Here is a 27,055-nt window from a genome sequence, read left to right on the forward strand (position 1 = left end):
ACGCCCCAGGACAGGTGAGTGGGGGAGGGGCCCGGGGGTGTCCCCATGTCCCCAAATCCCTCCTTGAGGCCACCCCATTGTCCCCCCTGTCCCCACAGGACCCCCCCGCTGTCCCCCGAGGAGGGGGAGGTGCTCTACACCCGCGTGGTGCCCACCGAGAGGGCAGCGGGTGAGTGTGGCCTGGGGACAGGGACACCGCGGGTGGCACCGGGGGTGGCACCGCGGGTGGCACTCGGTCCCCAAATGCCACCCCCAGGGAGCTGCCAGGTCCCCAAATGCTACCCAGGGGACAGTGGTGACATCGAGGAGAACGTGCTGTGGCATTAGGGGTGACACTGGGGGTGGCACTGGGTGACCCTGGGTTGCACTGGGTGGCACTGGGTGACCCTGGGTGACACTGGGTGACACTGGGATGGCACCGGGTGGCACTGGGTGACACTGGGTGACACTGGGTGGCACTGGGTGACCCTGGGTGACCCTGGGTGGCACTGGGTGGCACTGGGGGTGACACTGGGTGACACTGGGGGTGACACTGGGTGACCCTGGGTGACACTGGGTGGCACCGGGTGGCACTGGGGGTGACCCTGGGTGACCCTGGGTGGCACTGGGTGGCACTGGGTGGCACTGGGGGTGACACTGGGTGACACTGGGATGGCATCGGGTGACACTGGGTGACACTGGGATGGCATCGGGTGGCACTGGGTCCCCAAATGCCACCCAGGGGACAGCGGTGACATCGAGGAGAACGTGCTGTGACACTGGGGGTGACACTGGGTGACCCTGGGTGACACTGGGTGACACTTGGGGGGACACTGGCTGACACTGGGATGGCACCGGGTGGCACTGGGTGACACTGGGTGACACTGGGTGGCACTGGGTGACCCTGGGTGACCCTGGGTGACCCTGGGTGGCACTGGGGGTGACACTGGCTGACACTGGGATGGCACCGGGTGGCACTGGGTCCCCAAATGCCACCCAGGGGACAGCGGTGACATCGAGGAGAACGTGCTGTGACACTGGGGGTGACACTGGGTGACACTGGGATGGCACCAGGTGTGGCACAGGGTCCCCAAATGCCACCCAGGGGACAGGGGATAAGTGAGGGGTTGGGGACAGGGACGTGGCACCCTTGGGTGGCAGCGGTGTCTCCTGTAGGGTCCCCGAGTGCCACCCCCCAGGTGATCTACGCGGAGCTGCCAGGACCTCAGTGGCACCCAGGGGACAACGGTGACTACGAGAACGTGCTGTGACACCGGGTGGCACCCGGGGGTGGCACTAGGTCCCCTGATGCCACCCAGGGGACAGCGGTGACATCCGCGAGAACGTGCTGTGACACTGGGTGGCACTCGGGGGTGGCACTCGGGGGTGGCACTGGGTCCCCTGATGCCACCCAGGGGACAGCGGTGACATCCGCGAGAATGTCCTGTGACACTGGGTGGCACTGGGTGACACTGGGTCCCCTGATGCCACCCAGGGGACAGTGGTGACATCTACGAGAACGTGCTGTGACATTGGGTGGCACTGGGTGACACTGGGTCCCCAAGTGCCACCCCTCAGGGAGCTGCCAGGTCCCCAGATGCCACCCAGGGGACAGCGGTGACATCCGCGAGAATGTCCTGTGACACTGGGTGGCACTGGGGACACTGGGGACACTCACACACGTTTGTCCCCTCGTCCTGTGGGTGCCCATCCTTCCCGTGGCCACCGGGACTTGTCCCTGTCCCTGTCCCTGTCCCCTCCCCGTGGCCACCGGGACCTGTCCCTGTCCCTGTCCCCTCCCCATGTCCCTGTCCCATCCGTGTGGCCACCAGGAGCTGTCCCTGTCCCCTCCCCATGTCCCTGTCCCATCCGTGTGGCCACCAGGACCTGGCCCTGTCCCCTGCCCGTGTTCCTGTCCCCTCCTCGTGTCTCTGTCCCCTCCTCGTGGCCACCAGGACCTGTCGCTGTCCCCTCCCCATGTCTCTGTCCCCTCCGCGTGGCTCTGTCCCCTCCCTGTGGCCACCAGGACCTGTCGCTGTCCCGTCCGTGTGGCCACCAGGACCTGTCCCTGTCCCCTCCCCGTGTCGCTGTCCCCTCCCCGTGTCGCTGTCCTCTCCCCGTGTCCCTGTCCTCTCCCCATGTCCCTGTCCCCTCCCCGTGTCCCTGTCCCCTCCCCGTGTCCCCCGAGCCGCGGGGATTTGGGACAATCCCGAACTCCTCCCGGAGCGCCCCAGAGCGGCCGCCGGGAGCTGCCGGGGGGAGCTGGGGACACTCGGGGGGAGCTGGGGACATCCCGGGGGGATGTGGGGACATCCCGGGGGGAGCTGGGGACACTCGGGGGAGCTGGGGACATCCCGGGGGGAGCTGGGGACATCCGGGGGGACACTCGGGGGGACACTCGGGGGAGCTGGGGACACTCGGGGGGACACTCGGGGGGACACTCGGGGGAGCTGGGGACACTCGGGGGGAGCTGGGGACACTCGGGGGGACACTCGGGGGGACACTCGGGGGAGCTGGGGACATCCCGGGGGAGCTGGGGACATCCCGGGGGGACACTCGGGGGGACACTCGGGGGAGCTGGGGACACTCGGGGGGAGCTGGGGACACTCGGGGGGAGCTGGGGACACTCGGGGGGACACTCGGGGGGACACTCGGGGGAGCTGGGGACATCCCGGGGGGAGCTGGGGACATCCCGGGGGGACACTCGGGGGGAGCTGGGGACATCCCGGGGGGAGCTGGGGACACTCGGGGGGAGCTGGGGACATCCCGGGGGGAGCTGGGGACATCCCGGGGGGACACTCGGGGGGAGCTGGGGACATCCCGGGGGGAGCTGGGGACACTCGGGGGGAGCTGGGGACATCCCGGGGGGAGCTGGGGACATCCCGGGGGGACACTCGGGGGGAGCTGGGGACATCCCGGGGGGATCTGGGGACATCCCGGGGGGACACCGTGGGGACACCGTGGGGACATCCCGGGGGGACATCCCGGGGGGGACACCGTGGGGACACTCGGGGGGACACTCGGGGGGACATCCCGGGGGGACACTCGGAGGGACATCCCGGGGGGACACCGTGGGGACATCCCGGGGGGACACTCGGGGGGACATCCCGGGGGGACACTCGGGGGTCCCGGTGGGGCAGAGCCCCCCCCGCAGCCCCGAAGCGGGAGGCTCCAGAAGGAATTTTCAGCTTTTCCTTCTCGTGTTTTTGTAATAAATTCAATTAATTAATAATCCATTAATTAATTAATGTCCGCCACCCCTCCCTGCGCCAACCCCGCACCCCCCGGGGTGCTCCTGGATTCGGGGGGAGCCCAAGGGGGTCCTGGGGGTTTTGGGGGGCTCCGCGATCGATTCCGGCCCCCCCATCCCCTTTCTGGAGCTTTTTCCTCACTTTTTGTCCCCAGCGGGGACACGAGGGGGACGTGGGGAGGGGACAGCCCCTGGACCCCCCACCCCGGGGGTCACTCCGGCCGCGGGGACCCGCCGAGGACACGGGGCACGGCTGGTCCGGGGGTGATCGGTACCGGGGGGGGCTGAGACCCCGAAATCTGGGGTGCCGGGATTCTGGGACCCCGAAATCGGGGATCCTGGGACAAGGACCCCGAAATCGGGGATCCTGGGACTCTGGGACCCCAAAATCCGAGATCCTGGGACTCTGGGACCCCGAAATCTGGGATGCCGGGACAAGGACCCCGAAATCTGGGATCCCAGGACTCTGGGACCCCAAAATCTGGGGTGTTTCCCATTCCATCCATCCCCAGTAGCCCTGTGGCTCTGCAATCCCCTCCCAGTGCTCCCAGTACAGCCCTGGCTCCCCACCAGTGCCAGGGGAGCCCAGGACTGGCAGCAAAATGCAGCTTTTTGGTTAAAGCGGTAGAAATGGTGTTTGTTCAGCTCTGTCGGGCTCCTGATCCCTATGAACCCCTTGGTCCTGGCAGTGAGACCCCTGAGCCCCCTGAGCCCCCTGAGCCCCTGCTGGTGCTGTCTGTGGGCCCCCCAAACCCCTGCCCCCCCCGGGAATGTCCAGGAGTCTCTTGGACCCCCAGGAGCACTGAGGTCCCTGCTGATGGCACACGTGGACCCCCAGAACCTGATGCCCCCCCCGGCCCTGGTGGCGATGCCCGTGGATCCCTGAGACCCCCAGCCGAGCCAGGCCTGGCAATGAGCCCCAGGGACCCCCCAAACCTGGCCCTGACCCCCATCCCCAGCCAGGTGTGACGTCACGCATGTGACGTCACCACACAGCCCCCGCTGCAAACAGCGCCCCCTGTTTCCATGGCAACACACACCCGCTCCCAGAGCATCCCATTTCCATGGTAACAGTCCCCCGTTCTCGTGTCAGCAGCCCCCTGTCCCCATGCCCTCATCCCCCCGGGAACAGCATCCTTCCATTCCCATGGCAACACCCCCTCCCCGTTCCCATGCTTACACCCCCTCCATTGCCATGGTAACAGCCCCCCCAAGCCCATGGCAGCCATAACCCCCGTCGCCATGCCCACCCACTCCCCATTGCCATGGTAACAGCCCCTCGGTTTCCATGGCAACACCCCCTACTTCCCATGACAACAGCCCCGTCCCCATGGCAACATCCCCATTCCCACGCCCATGGCGCATGCGCCGCACTCTCCCCGCCTCTCCGACTACATTTCCCATCAGCCCCCGCGCCCCGCGCGCGCTAACGGCGCTCGGCAGCTCCGTGGACTCCATTTCCCATCGCACCCCGCGGCGCGGGCCATGGGGGGTGTGTCCCTACGGCGGCCGGGGCGGGTCCGGTCTCGTGACGCGCGCCGTGCGCGGAGGCCAAGATGGCGGACGAGGAGGGCGAAGCGCGGCCGGGGGCGCGGAACGGAGCCGGGGAGGGACCCCCGGGCGGGCCCCGCGTCGTCCGCATCGTCAAGTCCGAGTCCGGTTACGGCTTTAACGTCCGCGGGCAAGTGAGCGAAGGCGGGCAGCTGCGCAGCATCAACGGCGAGCTGTACGCGCCGCTGCAGCACGTCAGCGCCGTGCTGGGCGGAGGGGCCGCCGACCGCGCCGGGGTGCGCAAGGGGGACCGCATCCTGGAGGTGTGAGTACGGGGGGGCCGCCCACCCACAGCCCCCCGGCACCCGGCCCCGGGAACGCGCCCCACACCCACGGGCACAGCCGGGAGAGGGGGGAGCGGGGCGCTGAGGGGGCTCTGAGGGAGCTGAGGGGGCTCTGAGGGGGCTGGGGGGGCTCTGAGGGGGCTCTGAGGGTGCTGAGGAGGCTCTGAGGGGACTCTGAGGGGGCTGAGTCGGCTCTGAGGGGGCTGAAGGGGCTCTGAGGGGGCTGAGGGGGCTCTGAGGGTGCTGAGGAGGCTCTGAGGGTGCTGAGGAGGCTCTGAGGGCGCTGAGGAGGCTCTGAGGGCGCTGAGGAGGCTCTGAGGGGGCTGGGGGCGCTGAAGGGGCTGGGGGCACTGAGGGAGCCCTGTGTGAGGGCACGCTGAGCCCTTGGGGGTGCCGAGGGGACTCTGAGGGTGCTGAGGGGGCTCTGAGGGGGCTCTGAGGATGCTGAGGGGGCTCTGAGGGGGCTGAGGGGGCTCTGAGTGGGCTCTGAGGGCTCTGAGGGTGCTGAGGGAGCCCTGTGTGAGGGCACGCTGAGCCCTTGGGGGTGCCGAGGGGGCTCTGAGGGTGCTGAAGGGGCTCTGAGGGGGCTCTGAGGGTGCTGAAGGGGCTCTGAGGGGGCTCTGAGGGGGCTCTGAGGGCTCTGAGTGGGCTCTGAGGGTGCTGAGGGGGCTCTGAGGGGGCTGAGTCGGCTCTGAGGGGGCTCTGAGGGCTCTGAGGGTGCTGAGGGAGCCCTGTGTGAGGGCACGCTGAGCCCTTGGGGGTGCCGAGGGGGCTCTGAGGGTCCTTTGGTGCCGGTGTCATGAGAGGGATGAAGAACTCCGGAGCTTGGGAGGGTCTGGGCGGTCTCGAGGGGGCTGAGGATCGTGTGATGAGGGTGTTGTGAGGAGGGACCGAGGCTCCCAGGCCTTAGTGCGGGATTTGGGGCGAATCCTGAGGGGGCTGAGCGCACTTTGGTGAGGTTGGGGGTCCTGAGGGTCCCTTGGTGAAGGTGTGGTGAGGGGGCCATGAGCCCCTGAGCCTTGGTGTGGATTTGGGGGGATCCTGAGGAGGCTGAGGGTCCCTTGGTGAGGGGGAGAATGAGCCCCCAAGCCTTGGTGTGGATTTGGGGGGATCCTGAGGGTCCCTTGGTGAGGGGGAGAATGAGCCCCCAAGCCTTGGTGTGGATTTGGGGGGATCCTGAGGGTCCCTTGGTGAGGGGGAGAATGAGCCCCCAAGCCTTGGTGTGGATTTGGGGGGATCCTGAGGGTCCCTTGGTGAGGGGGAGAATGAGCCCCTGAGCCTTGGTGTGGATTTGGGGGGATCCTGAGGGTCCCTTGGTGAGGGGAAGAATGAGCCCCTGAGCCTTGGTGTGGATTTGGGGGGATCCTGAGGGTCCCTTGGTGAGGGGGAGAATGAGCCCCTGAGCCTTGGTGTGGATTTGGGGGGATCCTGAGGAGGCTGAGGGTCCCTTGGTGAGGGTGTGGGGAGGTTTGAGGGGGTGTTTGAGGGTCCTGACAGGGCTGAGGGTGAGAGAGAAGTTGAGCCTTTGTCCCTTCCTGGAATTTTGGGGTGTCCTGATGGAGCTGATGGTCCCTTGGCAAGGTTTGAGGGGGAAAAAGGGGAGTCTTGAGGGGGCTGAAGGTGCCATGAGGAGAGGGTGGGAACCCCAGCCCTTGGTGGGAACGTGGGGAGTCCTGAGGAGGGGGGGCTGAGTCCCCCAACCCTCACTGGGGGTTTTTGGGGGGTCTTACAGAAGCCTCTAAAGGGGAAACCCTTGGATTTCAACATGGGGACCCTCCTGGGGGGCATTTTTAGGGATAAACCCCTTGTGTTTCAACCTGGAGATCGCTAGAGAAGGGCAGGGGGCATTTTTAGGGATTAAACCCCTTGGATTTCAATGTGAGGACCATTCTGGGGAGGTCAGGAGAGCATTTTTAGGGCTAAACCCCTTGGATTCCAGCCTGGAGTCACTTGCTTCTCATTCCTGGATCTTGTGTTCTCCAACTGCTGCTTTTTGACACCCAAAATTGTAGCTTTGACCCAGAAAACCCCTTCCCATGGAAATCTTCCTAATATTCCTGCTGTGTGGAAATTCATCTTCCTTTCTCCCCCAAAGAAACCTTAAACTTTGTGTCTGTTTTTGGGCTGAAATCCCTCAAATCCCAGCACGGGGGTTGGTTTTCAGGGATCCCTCCGGATCCTCCCTCGGTCGCCCTTCGCTCCGGGTTGGTTAAGTCCAATTACTGATTAATTCCAGGGATTTCCGAGCTGCAGGAATGTTTTGCTGCCAGCTCTGGAAGTCCAAGGGGTGTGAGGAGCTGTCAGGACCTGCCCGTGGCCGGTGAATCCTGCAGAAATCCCAGCTGGGATTTGGCTCTGTCCCAGCTGACCCAAATTCCCGATTCTTTCATTTTTTCCTTGCGGGAGGAGCGCTGGGAGCGGGGGGAATTCTGCACCTGGATCAGCAAATTGGGGGAGCGGCGTTCCCAGGCTGAGGGGGGAGGGTTTTGTGGGCATTGGGGTGAAATTTTCCCTCATTTTTGGGTGTTTTGGGGAACATTTAAAACTCTGAGTTTGACATGAGAGGGAGGTTTGGAGCTTGGTGCTGGAATTTTGGGATTCAGTGGCTGGTGCCAGGTGAGGACTGGGGCATGGTGTGTGAAATAATTAATCCCTGGGGTTAATGATGGTTAATGAGGGGGTTTGCTCGTGCTCTCCCAATCCCTGGTGTCCCTATGGGAGCTGGAAGGATTGGGAATTTCCTCTTGGTTTATCCACTTATTTTCTGGGAAAAGTGGCTTTAATTTGTCCCTGTGTCCTCTAGGGCTGCCAGGTTCTTGCCACATTTCTGTCTTCCTGTATCCCAATAATCCAGTGTTCCTGTATCCAAATATTCCAATAATCCAGTGTTCCTGTATCCCAATATTCCAATAATTCAGTGTTCCTGTATCCCAATATTCCAATAATTCAGTGTTCCTGTATCCCAATATTCCAATAATTCAGTGTTCCTGTATCCCAATATTCCAATAATCCAGTGTTCCTGTATCCCAGTATTCCAATAATCCAGTGTTCCTGTATCCCAATATTCCAATAATCCAGTGTTCCTGTATCCAAATATTCCAATAATCCAGTGTTCCTATATCCCAATGTTTCAATAATTCAGTGTTCCTGTTTCCCAATGTTTCAATAATCCAGTGTTCTTGTATCCCAATATTCCAATAATCCAGTGTTCCTGTATCCCAATATTCCAATAATCCAGTGTTCCTGTATCCCAATGTTTCAATATTCCAATAATCCAGTGTTCTTGTATCCCAATATTCCAATAATCCAGTGTTCCTGTATCCCAATATTCCAATAATCCAGTGTTCCTGTATCCCAATATTCCAATAATCCAGTGTTCCTGTATCCCAATATTCCAATAATTCAGTGTTCCTGTATCCCAGTATTCCAACAATCCAGTGTTCCTGTATCCCAATGTTTAAATTTCCCAATAGCCCTGTTTTCCAATATTTCAATATTCCAATATCTCAATATTCCTATATTTCAGTATTCCTGCATTCCAATATTTCAATATTCCTATGTTTCAATATTCCAGTGTTTTGATATTCCAGTATTTCAGTATTGCAATATCCCAGTATTCCAATACTGCTATATTCCTATTTCCCTATATTCCACATATATTTCCTAATATTTCCTAATATTCCTATATTTCCCCATATTCCCATAATTCAACACCCCTATATTCCAATATTTTTCTATATTCCAACACAACCAAATTCCCATATTCCAGCATTCCCATCTTTTGCTACAGAAACCACCCCAAAATCCCAGAGTCCATTCCAGCAGCCTGGAATCCCCCCCTGGAGCACCCTGGTTTTCCTCGGATCCGTTCAAATCCCAACTCCTGGAATTTCACGGCGGCGGCGCCGCGGCCGGAGGAGGAAACAATAACCCAGGATTCCCAAAATAGCTCCGATTTCCCTTCCTTTCACCGGGAACAGGGCAGGAAAGGGGGGGGCCCATCCGCTCTCCCGGCCATCCCGGTTCCTCCGCAGGGAACTCCCCAAAATCCAGGCCCTGGAGCTCCGGGAGGAGCTGCCTGGCTGGATTTGGGATGTTCAGGGTGTTTATTCCATGCAGGATTGCCTTCCCACCTCCTGGAATTCCCTGGATCGGCTCCGAGGAGGGGGATTTTTGGGGAGGAAGAGCCCGAGCGAGGAGGTTGTTCCAGCGCCGAGGAATTCCCGCTGGGATCTGTGGGGGATCTTTGGGATGTGGGTGCTCACCTGTGGCTCTGGCACCCCACAGCTCATCCCTATCCCGGAAAACCCCGGAGATGACCCATCCGAGCGTTTTTCCCATGGAAAAAACCACTCTTCCCGATCCTCATCCGACACCAAGGGATGCTCCAGGTGCTGCCTGGATGCTCCTGAGCCTGCTCCGGGTCCTTTTCCCATCCCTCCCTCCCGGATCCAGCACCCAGCAAATCCCTGTGTCATCCCGAGGCTCTGGAATGCTCTGGAATCTCCAGGGGCACCGAGACAGACAAGGGGAGCTGATTGAGCTCCCGATTAGTGCCGGAATCTTCATCATCACCAATCCACCGGGAAGAGAAGCTCCGGAAAGGATGGAATAGAGAACAAAGGGATTTATCCGATTTATCCTGGTGCTGAGTGGGAAAACAGCCAGATTTGGGTGAGCTGGGGGATCCTGGATCCCACCAGACTCAGGGAAAGGTCTGGAACAGGCACAGCCCTGGGAAGGTGTCAGGTTTTGCTGGAATAACCCTCGGAATCGGCGTCTTCCCAACATTCGTGTGCGAGGCCGAAGGCTTTTCCCTGAGGAGATTGGACTCTCCCTCTCTCCGTGGGCTCAATTCCTGTTTTATGGGATGGGAAAAGCCGGCTCTGCCTTGGAAAAATCCGGAACGGTCTCAGTGCCAGAGCTGCTGGCTCGGCACATTCCCGGTGTTCTGCTCTCCAGAGGTGCTGTTGGGAATTCACCCCGGGAATGGCAGCGGGAATTTCCTTGTCCAGAGGCTCTGAGGGGAGATCTTCTTGGAAAATTTAGGAAGTGGATTGGAAGTGGAAACTAAAATCCTTCTGATCACCAGCTGATTCCTCTTCCTTTTCCCATTCCTTCCTTTCCCCATCCCTTCCCTTCCCTCTGGAATTTCTGGGATCCTTCAGCAATCCAATCCCAAGGATCTCCATCTCCAGGATGCTCCTTGCCCAGCTCCTCGCAGTGAATTCCCCTGACAGGCCCCAGGTCAGGGAATTTTCCAAAGTCCTGGTGGAAAATGACTCAATCCCAGTCGGAACAGGAACCCCGGAATGTTTTCCATGCCATGGGGCCCTTGCTCATTCGTGTCAGCGTGATGGGAATTCTGCTTCATCCTCAGGCTTTTCCAGCAGCTCCTGCTCTTCCTGATGGAAAATTCCCGGATCCCAGGATCTCTGGCCATTACCAGCAGCTCCTGCTCTTCCCAGTGGAAGATTCCCGGATCCCAGGATCTCCTGTCTGTTACCAGCAGCTCCTGCTCTTCCTGATGGAAAATTCCCAGATCCCAGGATCTCCTGGCTGTTACCAGCAGCTCCTGCTCTTCCTGATGGAAAATTCCCAGATCCCAGGATCTCCTGTCTGTTACCAGCAGCTCCTGCTCTTCCCAATGAAAATTCCGGATCCCAGGATCTCTGGCCATTGCCAGCAGCTCCTGCTCTTCCCGATGGAAAATTCCCAGATCCCAGGATCTCCTGTCTGCTACCAGCAGCTCCTGCTCTTCCCAGTGGAAAATTCCCAGATCCCAGGATCTCCTGGCCGTTGCCAGCAGCTCCTGCTCTTCCCGATCCCAATGAAAATTCCCAGATCCCAGGATCTCTGGCCATTAGCAGCAGCTCCTGCTCTTCCCGATCCCAGTGGAAGATTCCCAGATCCCAGGATCTCTGGCCATTGCCAGCAGCTCCTGCTCTTCCCGATGGAAAATTCCCAGATCCCAGGATCTCCTGTCTGTTACCAGCAGCTCCTGCTCTTCCTGATGGAAGATTCCCAGATCCCAGGATCTCTGGCCATTAGCAGCAGCTCCTGCTCTTCCCGATGGAAAATTCTGGATCCCAGGATCTCCTGGCTGTTACCAGCAGCTCCTGCTCTTCCCAGTGGAAAATTCCCAGATCCCAGGATCTCCCGGCCATTGCCAGCAGCTCCTGCTCTTCCCGATGGAAAATTCCCAGATCCCAGGATCTCCTGGCTGTTACCAGCAGCTCCTGCTCTTCCCAATGAAAATTCCCAGATCCCAGGATCTCCTGGCCATTACCAGCAGCTCCTGCTCTTCCCAATGAAAATTCTGGATCCCAGGATCTCCCAGCCATTGCCAGCAGCTCCTGCTCTTCCTGATGGAAAATTCCCGGATCCCAGCCCAGCTGGGTGGATGAGATGTTTTCCAATGCATCCAGGGAATATCGCGCTGGGCTGAGGAGCTTCTTCCCAGCTCCCTGGAAAAGGAGTGGTGGGAACACTTGGGAGCCCCTGGGAGAGGAATTCCATGAGAAATCCAAACTCCAGCTCCACTGAATCCCTCTGGAATGAAGGGGAAGGAGGCTCCCCCATCCTGCAGGGAGATGTGCCGGTACCTCCCACTCCAGGTGGAACCTTTCCACATTCCCAAAGAAGGGATTTATCGGAGGAAGTTGTTCCTGGAATGCTGCTGGGAATGGCTCTCCTCCATTTCCCACCCCAAGGAAGAACCGTGGCTGTGGATCCGCTTTCCCAGCGGGAAGGATCCCTTGGATCGGGTGTCGTCTCTTGGATCTCCATGTCCTTTCCAGAGGAACCTCACATTCCCTGGATTCCCTGAAGGATCCCAGCAATGCCTGGATCCATTTTCCAGCTCCAAACAGAGCCAGAAGCTTGAGGAGCAAAACATCCCAGCGTTCCTTTTTCTTGGGAAGAGGCTCCTGGATCCCACGGATCCTGGATTTAACATTCCTGGATTCCGGCCTCGGTTGCCATGGTGATTTATCCCAAAGTTCTGACTCCTGCTCCTTGGAGACACCAGCAGGGAAGCATCCGAGCTCGGGAACACCCTCTGGGAGCCGGCATTTTTGGGAATGGAGTGATGACTTTTTGGGAATTCTGGGTCCTGCCCCTCCGAGTGCTCCATTATCCCTTTTCCCTGGAATGATCTGGAAGCTCCAATGGGTTTGGATAGCCTTGGGTAGTGTTGGAGCCGGAGGAGACTTTTCCAGCTCTTGGAAAAGTTGGAATTTTCAAACCTGGATTTCTAAGCAGAGATCTGACCTTTCCAGGGTGATTCCTGTAAGGAAAAATTCCATAAAAATGGAAAAATCCTCCAAAATCCCTCCTCATCCCCAAATCCCTCCTCATCCCAAAATCCCTGATCCCAAAAAAAGCTGTTCCCTTCCCTTCAAGAGCTGGGGATTGATGGCCAAATCCCACTCTGGATCCTGGGAGCAGCACAGAATTCCAGGGCAATTCCAGGCTTTTTGGTGGAGAAATTCCTCGGTGGGAATCGCGATTGTGGCGACGTCACCGCGACAAGAAATTCCAAACAACTTTTGTGGAAGGGATCCCTCGTGTCCGAGGCAGCTCGGGAATGTCTTGGGATTTCAGGAGCTTTGGGATTCACCGGGATGAGTTTTCCTGGGCAGCTTGGCCAAGGTGTGATCCAGATTCTCTGGGAAAAGCTGGATCCCTTCCAGGAGATTCGTGGGAATGTCAGGAACGTTTTCCAGGTTTTCTGGGCAAAGCCAGATCCAGGCCATGGAGCTCTTGGGAATGTCAGGAATGTTCTAGAGGTGGCTTGGGAATATTTTCTGTGTTTCCATGGGATTTTCCAGTGTTTCTGGGAAGTTTGGGGCTGGTTTGGATGAGTTTTCCTGAGCTGATACAATCCAGGTTTTCTGGGCAAAGCCAGATCCAGGCCATGGAGCTCTTGGGAATATTTTGGGATTGCTTGGGATCAGTTTTCCTGGGCAGCTTGGCCAAGGATTGATCCAGATTCTCTGGGCAAAGCTGGATCCCTTCCAGGAGATTCTTGGGAATGTCAGGAATGTTCTAGAGGTGGCTTGGGAGTATTTTCTGTGTTTCCATGGGATTTTCCGGTGTTTCTGGGAAGTTTGGGGCTGCTTGGGATGAGTTTTCCAGGGCAGGTTTGATCCGTGTTTTCTGGGCAAAGCCAGATCCAGGCCCTGGAGCTCTTGGGAATATTTTGGGATTGCTTGGGATGAGTTTTCCTGGGCAGCTTGGCCAAGGTGTGATCCAGTTTTTTTGGGCAAAGCCAGATGGAACATCAGGAATGTTCCAGAAGTTGCTTGGGAGAGTCTTTGGTCTAAAGTGCTTCCGTGGGATTCCAGGAATTTGGAGCAGATTGGGATGAGCTTTCCTGAGCAGGTGTGATCCAGATTTTCCAGACAAATCCAGATCCGTGCCCTGGGGTTCTTGGAATATCCAGGAATCTTCAGTGTTCCCATGGGATTCTGGGAATATCCAGGAATCTTCAGTGTTCCCATGGGATTCTGGGAATATCCAGGAATCTTCAGTGTTCCCATGGGATTCTGGGAATATCCAGGAATCTTCAGTGTTCCCATGGGATTCTGGGAGGTTTGGGATGGATTGGGATGAGTTTTCCTGAGCAAGGTTGGATCCAGATTTGCTGGGCAAAGTGAGATCCAGGCCATGGGGCTGTTGGGAATGTCAGGAATGTTCTCTGGAGGTGGCTTGGGAATGTCCTCAGCACTTCCATGGGAATTTGGGATATTTTCCCTTTAGAAACGGCGTGAACGTGGAAGGAGCCACACACAAGCAGGTGGTGGATGTGATCCATGGAAATTTGGGATATTTTCCCTTTAGGAACAGGGTGAATGTTGAAGGTGCCCCAATAAACAGGTGATGGATGTGATCCATGGGAATTTGGGATATTTTCCCCTTTAGGAACGGTGTGAATGTGGAAGGAGCCCCAGTAAACAGGTGGTGGATCTGATCCATGAAAATCTGGGATATTTTCCCCTTTAGGAACAGGGTGAATGTTGAAGGTTCCCTCATAAGCAGGTGGTGGATGTGATCCATGAAAATTTGGGATATTTTTCCATGCAGGAACAGGGTGAATGTTAAACATCCCCCAATAAACAGGTGGTGGATGTGATCCATGGGAATTTGGGATATTTTCCCCTTTAGGAATGGCGTGAACATGGAAGGAGCCCAAATAAACAGGTGGTGGATGTGATCCATGAAAATCTGGGATATTTTCCCCTTTAGGAACAGGGTGAATGTTGAAGGTGCCCCAATAAACAGGTGGTGGATGTGATCCATGAAAATTTGGGATATTTTCCCCTTTAGGAACGGTGTGAACGTGGAAGGAGCCCCAATAAACAAGTGGTGGATGTGATCCATGAAAATTTGAGATATTTTCCATTTAGGAATGGGGTGAATGTTGAAAGTCCCCCAATAAACAAGTGGTGGATGTGATCCATGAAAATCTGGGCTATTTTCCCCTTTAGGAACGGCGTGAACATGGAAAGAGCCCCAGTAAACAGGTGGTGGATGTGACCCATGAACATTTGGGATATTTTCCCCTTTAGGAACGGCGTGAACGTGGAAGGAGCCACGCACAAGCAGGTGGTGGATCTGATCCGTGCCGGGGAGAAGGAGCTGGTGCTCACGGTGCTCTCGGTGCCGCCACACGAGGCCGAGAGCCTGGAGCCTCCCGAGGAGCCGCTGGGGCCGCCCTTCTACGACTACAGCGAGAAACAGGCGGTGCCCATCTCCATCCCCACCTACAAACACGTGGAGCAGAGCGGAGAGAAGTTCGTGGTGAGGCTTTTTCCCCTCGGGAATGGGGGGAAAACCCACGGATTTGGGGCATTTCCCAAGGGGTTGTGTTTGTTTGTTGCCACTAAATAGCCGGGGGTGCCCTAAAGTCGTGGGGGTTTGACTTAAATAGAAGGATTTTTCCACATAACTGCAGGGTTTTTCATCAAATAGTAGGGTTTTTCCTCAAAAAAAGCAGGGTTTTTCCCCCAAAAAAAGCAGGATTCTTCCTCACAACAGCAGGATTTTTCCTCAGTTAGCAGAGTTTTACCCCCAGAAAGCAGGCCTTCCCCGAAAAAGCAGGGTTTTTCCCTAAATACCTGGATTCTTCCTCAAAATAGCAGAATTTTCCTCAAAATAGCAGAATTTTCCTCAAAATAGCAGAATTTTCCTCAAAATAGCAGAATTTTCCCCAAAATAGCAGTTTTCTCCCAAAAAAAGCAGTGTTTTCCCCAAAAAAGCCGGGTTTTCCTCCCAAAAAGCAGGGTTTTCCCCAAAAAAGTGGGTTTTTTCCCTAAATGTCTGGATTCTTCCTCAAAATAGCAGTGTTTTCCCCAAAATAGCAGTGTTTTCCCCCCAAAAAGCAGGGTTTTCCCAAAAAAGCCGGGTTTTCCCCTAAATATCTGGATTTTTTCACAAATTAGCAGGATTTTCCCCAAAAAAGCAGGGCTTTTCCTTAAATATCTGGATTTTTCCTCAAATTAGTAGGTTTTCCCCCAAAAAACCAAGGTTTTCCCCAAAAAAGTGGGGTTTTTCCCTAAATATCTGGATTCTTCCTCAAAATAGCAGAGTTTTCCCCAAAATCCACGATCCTGAATCCCGAGTTTTGGAGTTTTGGATGGGAAATGAGGAGTTTGGGATCTCTCTGCATTCCATGGGAAGGAACCAGGAACTTAAATCCCAAAATTTGGAGTTCTGGGTGGGAAATGGGGAGTTTGGGATCTCTGCGTTCCGTGGGAAGTATCCATGATCCTGAATCCTGAGTTTTGGATGGGAAATGGGGAGTTTGGGATCTCTCAGTGTCCCATGGGAAGTATCCACAACCCTGAATCCCAAGATTTGGAGTTTTGGATGGGAAATGGGGAGTTTGGGATCTCTGCATTCCATGGGAAGTATCCACAGTCCTGAATCCCAAGATTTGGAGTTTTGGATGGGAAATGGGGAGTTTGGGATCTCTGCATTCCATGGGAAGTATCCACAGTCCTGAATCCCAAGATTTGGAGTTTTGGATGGGAAATGGGGAGTTTGGGCTCTCTCAGTGTCCCGTGGGAAGTATCCATGATCCTGAATCCCAAATTTTGGCATTTTAGATGGGAAATGGGGAGTTTGGGATCTCTGCATTCCATGGGAAGTATCCACAGTCCTGAATCCCAAGATTTGGAGTTCTGGATGGGAAATGGGGAGTTTGGGCTCTCTGCATTCCATGGGAAGTATCCACGATCCTGAATCCCAAGATTTGGAGTTTTGGATGGGAAATGGGGAGTTTGGGCTCTCTCAGTGTCCCGTGGGAAGTATCCACGATCCTGAATCCCGAGTTTTGGATGGGAAATGGGGAGTTTGGGATCTCTCAGTGTCCCATGGGCAGTATCCACAATCCTGAATCCCAAGATTTGCCATTCATGATCCTCTGGAATACCGTGACCAGCAGGGACCTCCCGCAGCTCCAGCCTCATTTCCCTCTTCCCCCAAACCCCTCTCCTGATGTGAGTGGGATTTTTGGGAATTTTTGGGAATTTTGGGGCTGTTCCCAGGTGTACAACGTGTACATGGCCGGGCGGCAGCTGTGCTCCAAGCGCTACCGGGAATTCGCCATCCTGCACCAGAACCTGAAGCGGGAATTCGCCAATTTCACCTTCCCGCGCCTCCCTGGGAAGTGGCCGTTCTCCCTGTCCGAGCAGCAGCTGGACGCCCGCAGGAGGGGCCTGGAGGAGTACCTGGAGAAGGGTATGGAGCCTGCCTGGAATGCTTCCTCATCCCGGAATTCTGGGATTCACAGTCCTTCCTTATCCTGGAATCATGGGATTCACAGTCCTTCCTTGTCCTGGAATTACGGGATTCACAGTCCTTCCTTATCCTGGAATTACGGGATTCACAGCCCTTCCTCATCCCGGAATTCTGGGATTCACAGTCCTTCCTTATCCTGGAATCATGGGATTCACAATCCTTCCTTATCCTGGAATCATGGGATTCACAGTCCTTCCTTATCCTGGAATTACGGATTCACAGTCCTTCCTTATCCTGGAATTCTGGGATTCACAGTCCTTCCTTATCCTGGAATCCCGGGATTCACAATCCTTCCTTATCCTGGAATCCCGGGATTCACAATCCTTCCTTATCCTGGAATCCCGGGATTCACAATCCTTCCTTATCCTGGAATTCTGGGATTCACAATCGTTCCTCATCCCGGAATTCTGGGATTCAAAATCCTTCCTTATCCCGGGATTTGCAATCCTTCCTCATCCTGGAATTACAGGATTCAAAATCCTTCCTCATCCCGGAATCACGGAATTCACAATCCTTCCTCATCCCGGAATTCCAGGATTTGCAATCCTTCCTCATCCCAGAATTCTGGGATTCACAGTCCTTCCTTATCCCAGAATCCCGGGATTTGCAATCCTTCCTCATCCTGGAATTACAGGATTCACAATCCTTCCTCATCCCGGAATTCCAGGATTCACAATCCTTCCTCATCCCAGAATCCTGGGATTCACAATCCTTCCTTATCCCAGAATCCCAGCATTCAAAATCCCTCCTCATCCCAGAATCCCTCAGCCCAAATAACTCCTCATCCCAAAACCCCTCTTCACCTCAGAATCCCTCCTCATCCCAAAGTCCCTCCTCATCCCAAAACCCCTCATCCCAAAACCCCTCATCCCCAAACCCCTCCTCATCCCAAAACCCCTCATCCCCAAACCCCTCCTCATCCCAAGCCCCTCCTCATCCCAAGCCCCTCCCCGGCATTCCCGGGATTCCCCAGGGTGTTCCGGCTCCGTCCGGGGGTTCTGGGCTGGAACTCCTGGGATCCTCCTTGGAGAGGGTGGGGATCCATGGAGGGACAGAGGGACATGGCAGGGAGACAGGGACACTGGGGACACTGGGGACACTGAGGGGACACTGGGGGGACACAGGACAGGAGGGACAGGTGGTCACAGGAGGTGACCCAGGTGCAGGAATTCCCATTCCCGGTGCCCTCCCGGTGCCGTTCCCGGTGGCGTTCCCTGTGCCATTCCCGGTGCCGTTCCCGGTGCCATTCCCGGCGCCATTCCCGGCGCCATTCCCGGTGCCCTCCCGGTGCCATTCCCGGTGCCGTTCCCGGTGCCATTCCCGGTGCCATTCCCGGTGCCATTCCCGGTGCCATTCTCGGTGCCGTTCCCAGTGCCATTCCCGGCACCATTCCCGGTGCCATTCCCGGTGCCATTCCCGGTGCCGTTCCCGGTGCCATTCCCGGTGCCATTCCCGGCGCCATTCCCGGCGCCATTCCCGGTGCCCTCCCGGTGCCCTTCCCGGTGCCATTCCCGGCGCCATTCCCGGTGCCGTTCCCAGTGCCATTCCCGGTGCCATTCCCGGTGCCCTCCCGGTGCCCTTCCCGGTGCCATTCCCAATGACATTCCCGGTGCCCTCCCGGTGCCCTTCCCGGTGCCATTCCCGGTGCCATTCCCGGTGCCATTCCCGGTGCCCTCCCGGTGCCATTCCCGGCGCCATTCCCGGTGCCCTCCTGGCGCCATTCCCGGTGCCATTCCCGGCACCATTCCCGGTGCCATTCCCGGTGCCATTCCCGGTGCCATTCCCATTGACATTCCCGGCACCATTCCCGGTGCCATTCCCGGCACCATTCCCGGCGCCATTCCCGGCGCCATTCCCGGTGACATTCCCGGTGACATTCCCGGTGACATTCCCGGTGACATTCCGTGTGTCCCACAGTGTGCTCCATCCGGGTCATCGGCGAGAGCGACATCATGCAGGAATTCCTGTCGGAGTCGGACGAGGTGGGTGACGTCATCCCGCGGAATTCCATGGAAAAAACTCTTCCATGGAATCGCCAAGGTGGGAAAACCCCTCCCGCCCAACTGTCCCCAAGGCCACCCCTGATCCCTGTCCCCAAGTGCCACATCCATGGGTTTTGGGACAATTCCAATGTTTTTTTGTGGGATTGAGGCTTGGTCCCACAGAATTCCATGGGAAAAAACCCACGGAATTATGGAATCACCGAGGTTGGAAAACCCCTTGGAGCTCCTCACGTGCAGTTGTCCCCAAGGCCACCCCGATCCGCGTCCCCAGGTGCCACATCCATGGATTTTGGGACAATTCCAACTGTTTTTTATGGGATTGAGGCTTGGTCCAACAGAATTCCATGGAAGAAACCCCCAAAAGCTTCCATGGAATGGCCAAAGCTGGAAAAACCCTCAGAGCTCCAGCTGTCCCCAAAAGCTCCGTGTCCCCAGGTGCCACATCCATGGGTTTTGGGACAATTCCAACCGTTTTTTATGGGATTGAGGCACCCCGAGCTCCCAAAATTCCTCCAAAGCCCAAATTCCACGGGGGAATCTCCCCAAATATCCCAGCGGGAGCCTCATCCTCTCCCTCAGGAGAAGAATCCAACCCCATCCCTCCTCCCACCCCTCTGGGGGATTTTAAGGGATCCCTGGAAAACCAGGATTCCCTGATTTTTTTTTTGGGAATTTTCCCAGAATTACAACGGCGTCTCCGACGTGGAGCTGCGGGTGGCGCTCCCGGACGTCACCACGGTGACGGTCAGGGTGAAGAAGAACAGCACCACGGACCAGGTGTACCAGGTGAGCCCATTCCCACCTGGAATTCCCTTCCCACCGGGAATTCCCAGCCCCTCAACTCCATTTTCCCACCCACACCTGGAATTTCCTTCCCCTCACCTCAATTTTCCTTTCCCACCTGGAATTTTCCTCCTTTCCCACCTGGAATTTTCCTCCTTTCCCACCTGGAATTTTCCTCCTTTCCCACCTGGAATTTCCCACCTGGAATTTTCCTCCTTTCCCACCTGGAATTTCCCACCTGGAATTTTCCTCCTTTCCCACCTGGATTTTCCCACCTGGATTTTCTTCCTTTCCCATCTGGATTTTCCTCCTTTCCCATCTGGATTTTCTCACCTGGAATTTTCCTCCTTTCCCACCTGGATTTTCCTCCTTTCCCATCTGGATTTTCCTCCTTTCCCACCTGGATTTTCCCACCTGGAATTTTCCTCCTTTCCCACCTGGAATTTTCCCACCTGGAATTTTCTTCCTTTCCCACCTGGATTTTCCCACCTGGATTTTCCCACCTGGATTTTCCTCCTTTCCCACCTGGAATTTTCCTCCTTTCCCACCTGGATTTTCCTCCTTTCCCACCTGGAATTTTCTTCCTTTCCCACCTGGATTTTCCCACCTGGATTTTCCTCCTTTCCCACCTGGAATTTTCCTCCTTTCCCACCTGGAATTTTCCTCTTTTCCCACCTGGAATTTTCCTCTTTTCCCACCTGGATTTTCCTCCTTTCCCACCTGGAATTTTCCTCTTTTCCCACCTGGATTTTCCTCCTTTCCCACCTGGAATTTTCCTCTTTTCCCACCTGGATTTTCCTCCTTTCCCAGCTGGAATTGTCCTCCTTTCCCAACTGGATTTTCCCACCTGGATTTTCCTCCTTTCCCACCTGGAATTTTCCTCCTTTCCCACCTGGATTTTCCTCTTTTCCCACCTGGATTTTCCTCTTTTCCCACCTGGATTTTCCTCCTTTCCCACCTGGATTTTTCCCACCTGGATTTTCTTCCTTTCCCACCTGGAATTTTCCTCCTTTCCCACCTGGAATTTTCCCACCTGGAATTTTCCTCCTTTCCCACCTGGATTTTCCCACCTGGATTTTCCTCCTTTCCCACCTGGATTTTCCTCCTTTCCCACCTGGAATTTTCCTCCTTTCCCACCTGCAATTTCCTCCTTTCCCACCTGGAATTTTCCTCCTTTCCCACCTGGATTTTCCTCTTTTCCCACCTGGATTTTCCTCTTTTCCCACCTGGAATTTTCCTCCTTTCCCACCTGGATTTTCCCACCTGGAATTTTCCTCCTTTCCCACCTGGATTTTCCCACCTGGATTTTCTTCCTTTCCCATCTGGATTTTCCTCCTTTCCCATCTGGATTTTCCTCCTTTCCCACCTGGAATTTTCCTCCTTTCCCACCTGGAATTTTCCTCCTTTCCCACCTGGATTTTCCCACCTGGAATTTTCCTTCTTTCCCACCTGGAATTTTCCCACCTGGAATTTTCCTTCTTTCCCACCTGGAATTTTCCCACCTGGAATTTTCCTCCTTTCCCACCTGGATTTTCCCACCCGGATTTTCCTCCTTTCCCACCTGGATTTTCCCACCCGGATTTTCCTCCTTTCCCACCTGGATTTTCCCACCCGGATTTTCCTCCTTTCCCACCTGGATTTTCCCACCTGGATTTTTCCTCCTTTCACACCTGGATTTTCCTCCTTTCCCACCTGGATTTTCCTCCTTTCCCACCTGGAATTTTCCTCCTTTCCCACCTGGATTTTCCTCTTTTCCCACCTGGATTTTCCTCTTTTCCCACCTGGATTTTCCTCCTTTCCCACCTGGAATTTTGCTCCTTTCCCAACTGGATTTTCCCACCTGGATTTTCCTCCTTTCCCACCTGGATTTTCCTCCTTTCCCACCTGGAATTTTCCTCCTTTCCCACGTGGATTTTTCCTCCTTTCCCACCTGAATTTTCCTCCTTTCCCACCTGGAATTTTCCTCCTTTCCCACCTGGATTTTCCCCCATTTTTTGAGGATTGGGATCCCCTAGATCCACAGATTGCGGGGAATAAAATAACGCACGGGAGACCCTTTGGAAAAAGAGTTGAAAATTCCTCTGGAAAAGAGCAGGAATTCCAGAATCCTACGGATAAACGGGATTTGGGGGTGTCCAGCACACAACCCATGGAATTCCACACCAACTTTTGGCCGTGGGATAATCCCAGACGGGAATTTTCCACTCCTTTTCCCTCGGGAATCCAGGCTGGAATCGTGGAACCCCCACAACCTGGAAACCCCCGGGAACGGGGCGGGGAGCGAAACGGGAATGAAGAGTTCCTGGCAGAGTTCCAACCGGGTTTTCCGTGGTCAGGGAATTCCCGGGAAGGCTGATCCCGTTTTCCCGGCGTTTTCCAGGCGGTGGCTGCCAAGGTGGGCATGGACAGCGTCACCGCCAACTACTTCGCCCTCTTCGAGGTCATCAACCACTCCTTCGGTGAGCCCGGAATTCCGCGGGATTTGGGGAGAAAAAGCCGGAAAAGCGGGAATGGAGGGGGATCCGCAGGGAGGGATTGTGGAATTCCTGGGGTAGGGACAGCTCCAGCCTGGGTGATTCCAGGGAATCCATGGAGTAACCTGGGGTAGGGAGGGGTTTATCCCTAAAATCCTGTTAAAGCAGGACAGGGAATCCTGGAATGGTTTGGGGTGGGAAAGATCCTTAAAGATCTTCGGGATCTTGGGATTTCCCGCTGTCCCAGGTTGTTCCCAGCTGGAATTCAGGGATCACTTCCAGGGATGGGGAATTGTCCTGGCTGGAAAAGGCCCCTGGGCCAATCCCACCAAATCCCCTCCCCCAGGAGTTTTTGGGATAATTCCCGGGAATGAGGGCTCTGCCCCCCTCCAACACCTGACCACCTTTTCCATGGGGAAATATTCCCAAGAATCCAAGCTGGGCCATTTCCCCATGGAAATCCCGATCCCGTTTTTCCCTGGGAGCAGATCCCGATCCCTTCTCCCCCCTCATCCCAGGTCTGGAATCCTGATGGATTTGAGGCCTGGCTGTGGAATTCTGAGGGATTTGGGCTCTTTCCTTGCTCTGCTCAATCCTGGATTCCCTCAGCATTCCCAATTTCCAGGGTTCCTGGGATGGATTCCCTGGGATGAGGGATGGGGATTATTTGGGATTTGGAGCCGAGGTTTCATTCCCAGCCAGAACCTCCATCCCTGGATTCCCATCCCGGCCTTGGGAGAGGATTTTAGGGATGTTCCTCGAGATTCCAGGGATTTTTAGCTCCTCAAATGGCCATTTTTAATTCCTTAAATCCCCTCTAAAAGGAGGATTTAAGGAATTAAATCCATTCCAATGCTGCCCGGGATCACCAGGATCCCACGGAACTGCCCCTCCAAAGAATTTTGGGATCATTTTGAAAGTGTCCAGAATCATTTTAGAGGGGTTTGGGATAATTTTTGAGGCTTTTGGGATCATTTCCAAAGGGTTTGGGATCATTTCCAAAGGGTTTGGGATAATTTTGGAGCGATTTGGGATCATTTTGGAAGGATTTGGGATCATTTTTGGAGGTTCCCAGTGGTAAAATCCCATTTTAATGCGGATTTTTTGCCTCTCCTGGAATCCCCATCTTTCCCATGCCCTGACCCCAACATCCCACGATTTTTCTGGGATTTTCCCGGGATTTCCAGGCCGTTCCCAGTGCAGAAGTTGCTCCCAACGAGTTCCCTCACAAGCTCGACGTGCAGAAACACTCCTGGGATTTTCAGGGAGTTCCTCCAGATTCCAGGGATTTGGGAGGGATCATTCTGGAAGAATTTGGGATCATTCTGGAAGGATTTGGGATCATTCTGGAAGGATTTGGGATCATTCTGGAAGGATTTGGGATCATTCTGGAAGGATTTGGGATCATTCTGGAAGGATTTGGGATCATTCTGGAAGGATTTGGGATCATTCTGGAGTCTTTAGGGATAAATTTGGAAGGATTTGGGATCATTCTGGAGGATTTAAGGATCATTCCGGAGGGATTTGGGGTAATTCTGGAGGATTCAGGGTAATTTTGGAGGATTCAGGGTAATTTTGGAAGGATTCAGGATCATTCTGGAAGGATTTGGGATCATTCTGGAGGGATTTGGGATCATTCTGGAGGATTTAGGGATAAATTTGGAAGGATTTGGGATCATTCTGGAGACTTTGAGATAGTTCTGAAGACTTTGGGATCATTCTGGAAGGATTTGGGATAATTCTGGAGACGTTTGGATCATTCTGGAGGATTTAGGGATAATTTTGGAAGTATTTGGGATAATTCTTGAGGATTTGAGATTATTCTGGAGGATTTAGGGATAATTCTGGAGGACTCAGGGTAATTTTGGAAGGATTCAGGATCGTTCTGGAGGCTTTGGGATCATTCTGGAGGGATTTGGGGCAGTTTCTGAAGTTTCCCAGTGATAAAATCCCATTTTAACACCGATTTTTTGCCTCTCCCACCATCCCTCTCCTTCTCATGCCCTGACCCCTCCATCCCCCGATTTCCCCGGGATTTCCCTGTGATTTTCCCGGGATTTTCCCATGATTTTCCCGGGATTTTCCCTGGATTTTGCCATGATTTCCCCGGGATTTCCCCGGGATTTTCCCATGATTTTCCCCCGATGTCCCCATGATTTCCCCCTGATTTTCCTGGGATTTTCCCCCGATTTCCCCATGATTTTCCTGGGATTTTTCCCCGATTTTCCCATGATTTTCCCATGATTTCCCCCTGATTTTCCCATGATTTTCCCGTGATTTCCCCATGATTTTCCCGTGATTTTCCCCTGATTTTCCCATGATTTCCCCCTGATTTTCCTGGGATTTTCCCATGATTTTCCCCCGATTTCCCCATGATTTCCCCATGATTTCCCCCTGATTTTCCCGGGATTTTCCCATGATTTTCCCGTGATTTTCCCGTGATTTTCCCGTGATTTTCCCATGATTTCCCCGGGATTTTCCCATGATTTTCCCCCAATGTCCCCATAATTTTCCCATGATTTTCCCATGATTTCCCCATGATTTTCCCATGATTTCCCCCTGATTTTCCTGGGATTTTCCCATGATTTCCCCATGATTTCCCCATGATTTTCCTGGGATTTTCCTGGGATTTTTCCCGTGATTTTCCCATGATTTTCCCATGATTTCCCCGTGATTTTCCTGTGATTTCCCCCTGATTTTCCCGGGATTTCCCCCTGATTTCCCCATGATTTTCCCCTGATTTCCCCGTGATTTCCCCGTGATTTCCCCCTGATTTCCCCCTGATTTCCCCCTGATTTCCCCGGGATTTTCCCGGGATTTCCCCATGATTTTCCCGGGATTTCCCCCTGATTTCCCCATGATTTCCCCCTGATTTTCCCGGGATTTCCCCATGATTTTCCCATTATTTCCCCGTGATTTCCCCCTGATTTCCCCCTGATTTTCCCCTGATTTCCCCCTGATTTTCCTGGGATTTTCCCATGATTTCCCCATGATTTTCCTGGGATTTTCCTGGGATTTTTCCCTGGTTTTTCCATGATTTTCCCATGATTTCCCCTGATTTCCCCGTGATTTCCCCCCGATTTTCCCGTGATTTCCCCCTGATTTCCCCCTGATTTTCCCGGGTTTTTCCCATGCTTTTCCCGGTGTTTCCCAGTGCGGAAGCTGGCGCCCAACGAGTTTCCCCACAAGCTGTACGTGCAGAATTACACGTCGGCGGTGCCGGGGACGTGCCTGACGCTGCGCAAGTGGCTCTTCACCACCGAGGAGGAGGCGCTGCTCAACGACAACGACCTGGCCGTCGCATACTTCTTCCACCAGGTATTCCCACCCGGAATTCCCAGCTGGAATTCTCCTGGAATGCTCCTTTCCCATGGGAGAGGTGGTGGAGTGCAGCGGTTGATCCCAACATTGGGAATTCTCCCCGGTTTTCCATGATTGAGGCGCTCCAAGCACTCTCCATGATGAGGAATTCCCACCTGGAATTCCTCTGGAATCCCTGTGTGGGGTCAGGAAAAGTCCTGGAAGGGCGGTTGGGTCAAGGGTTGATCCCAACATTGGGAATTCTCCCCGGTTTTCCGGGATTCAGGCACTCCAAGCACTCTCCACAATGAGGAATTCCCACCTGGAATTCCTCTGGAATCTCTGTGTGGGTCAGGAAAAGTCCTGGAAGGGCGGTTGGGTCAAGGGTTGATCCCAACATTGGGAATTCTCCCCGGTTTTCCAGGATTCAGGCACTCCAAGCACTCTCCACAATGAGGAATTCCCACCTGGAATTCCTCTGGAATCCCTTTTCATGTCAGGAAGAGTCCTCAGAAGGTAGCTGGGTCCAAGGGTTGATCCCAAATTCGGGAATTCCACCTGGTTTTATGGGATTGAGGCTCTCCAAGCGTGGAATTCCCACCTGGAATTCCTCTGGAATCTCTGTGTGGGTCAGGAAAAGTCCTGGAAGGACAGTTGGGTCAAGGGTTGATCCCAAATTTGGGAATTCCAACTGGTTTTATGGGATTGAGGCACTCCAAGCGTGGAATTCCCACTTGGAATTTCTCTGGAATCCCCATTCAGGTCAGGAAAAGTCCTCAGAAGGTAGCTGGGTCCAAGGGTTGATCCCAAATTCGGGAATTCCACCTGGTTTTATGGGATTGAGGCACTTGAAGCTTGGAATTCCCACCTGGAATTCCTCTGGAATCCCTGTGTGGGGTCAGGAAAAGTCCTGGAAGGGCGGTTGGGTCAAGGGTTGATCCCAAATTTGGAAATTCCAGCTGGTTTTATGGGACTGAGGCGCTCCAAGCTCTCTCTACAATGAGGAATTCCCAGCTGGAATTCTCCTGGAATGCTCCTTTCCGATGGGAGAGGTGGTGGAGTGCAGCGGTTGATCCCAACACTGGGAATTCTCCCCGGTTTTATGGGATTGATGCCTCCAAGCTTGGAATTCCCACCTGGAATTCCTCTGGAATCCCTGTGTGGGGTCAGGAAAAGTCCTGGAAGGACAGTTGGGTCAAGGGTTGATCCCAAATTCTGGAATTCCAGCTGGTTTTATGGGATTGAGGTGCTCCAAGCTCTCTCTACAATGAGGAATTCCCAGCAGGAATTCTCCTGGAATGCTCCTTTCCGATGGGAGAGGTGGTGGAGTGCAGCGGTTGATCCCAACATTGGGAATTCTCCCCGGTTTTTATGGGGTTGAGGCTCTCCAAGCGTGGAATTCCCACCTGGAATTCCTCTGGAATCTCTGTGTGGGTCAGGAAAAGTCCTGGAAGGACAGTTGGGTCAAGGGTTGATCCCAAATTTGGGAATTCCAACTGGTTTTATGGGATTGAGGCACTCCAAGCGTGGAATTCCCACTTGGAATTTCTCTGGAATCCCCATTCAGGTCAGGAAAAGTCCTCAGAAGGTAGCTGGGTCCAAGGGTGGATCCCAACATTGGGAATT

The 27,055-nt window shown here is 54.9% G+C and overlaps 1 protein-coding gene across 2 annotated transcripts in view; it reads left to right on the forward strand.

The window, feature by feature from the left end:
* The first annotated feature begins 4,755 nt into the window (after nt 1–4,755).
* LOC131590599 (sorting nexin-27) overlaps nt 4,756–27,055 on the forward strand; it is a 33,786-nt gene continuing 11,486 nt past the window's right edge. For both annotated transcript variants that reach the window (XR_009280110.1, XM_058860812.1), the window contains exons 1-7: nt 4,756–5,045; nt 14,637–14,868; nt 16,617–16,809; nt 18,787–18,851; nt 19,554–19,658; nt 22,036–22,114; nt 25,284–25,447. Coding sequence is in view for 1 of the 2 variants with exons in the window: in XM_058860812.1 (XP_058716795.1) it covers nt 4,786–5,045; nt 14,637–14,868; nt 16,617–16,809; nt 18,787–18,851; nt 19,554–19,658; nt 22,036–22,114; nt 25,284–25,447 (1,098 nt within the window). In the remaining variant the exon portion in view is untranslated. The remainder of the gene's footprint in view (nt 5,046–14,636; nt 14,869–16,616; nt 16,810–18,786; nt 18,852–19,553; nt 19,659–22,035; nt 22,115–25,283; nt 25,448–27,055) is intronic.

The sequence above is a fragment of the Poecile atricapillus genome, chromosome 33 (genome assembly GCF_030490865.1).
Source record: "Poecile atricapillus isolate bPoeAtr1 chromosome 33, bPoeAtr1.hap1, whole genome shotgun sequence".
Taxonomy (NCBI): domain Eukaryota; kingdom Metazoa; phylum Chordata; class Aves; order Passeriformes; family Paridae; genus Poecile; species Poecile atricapillus.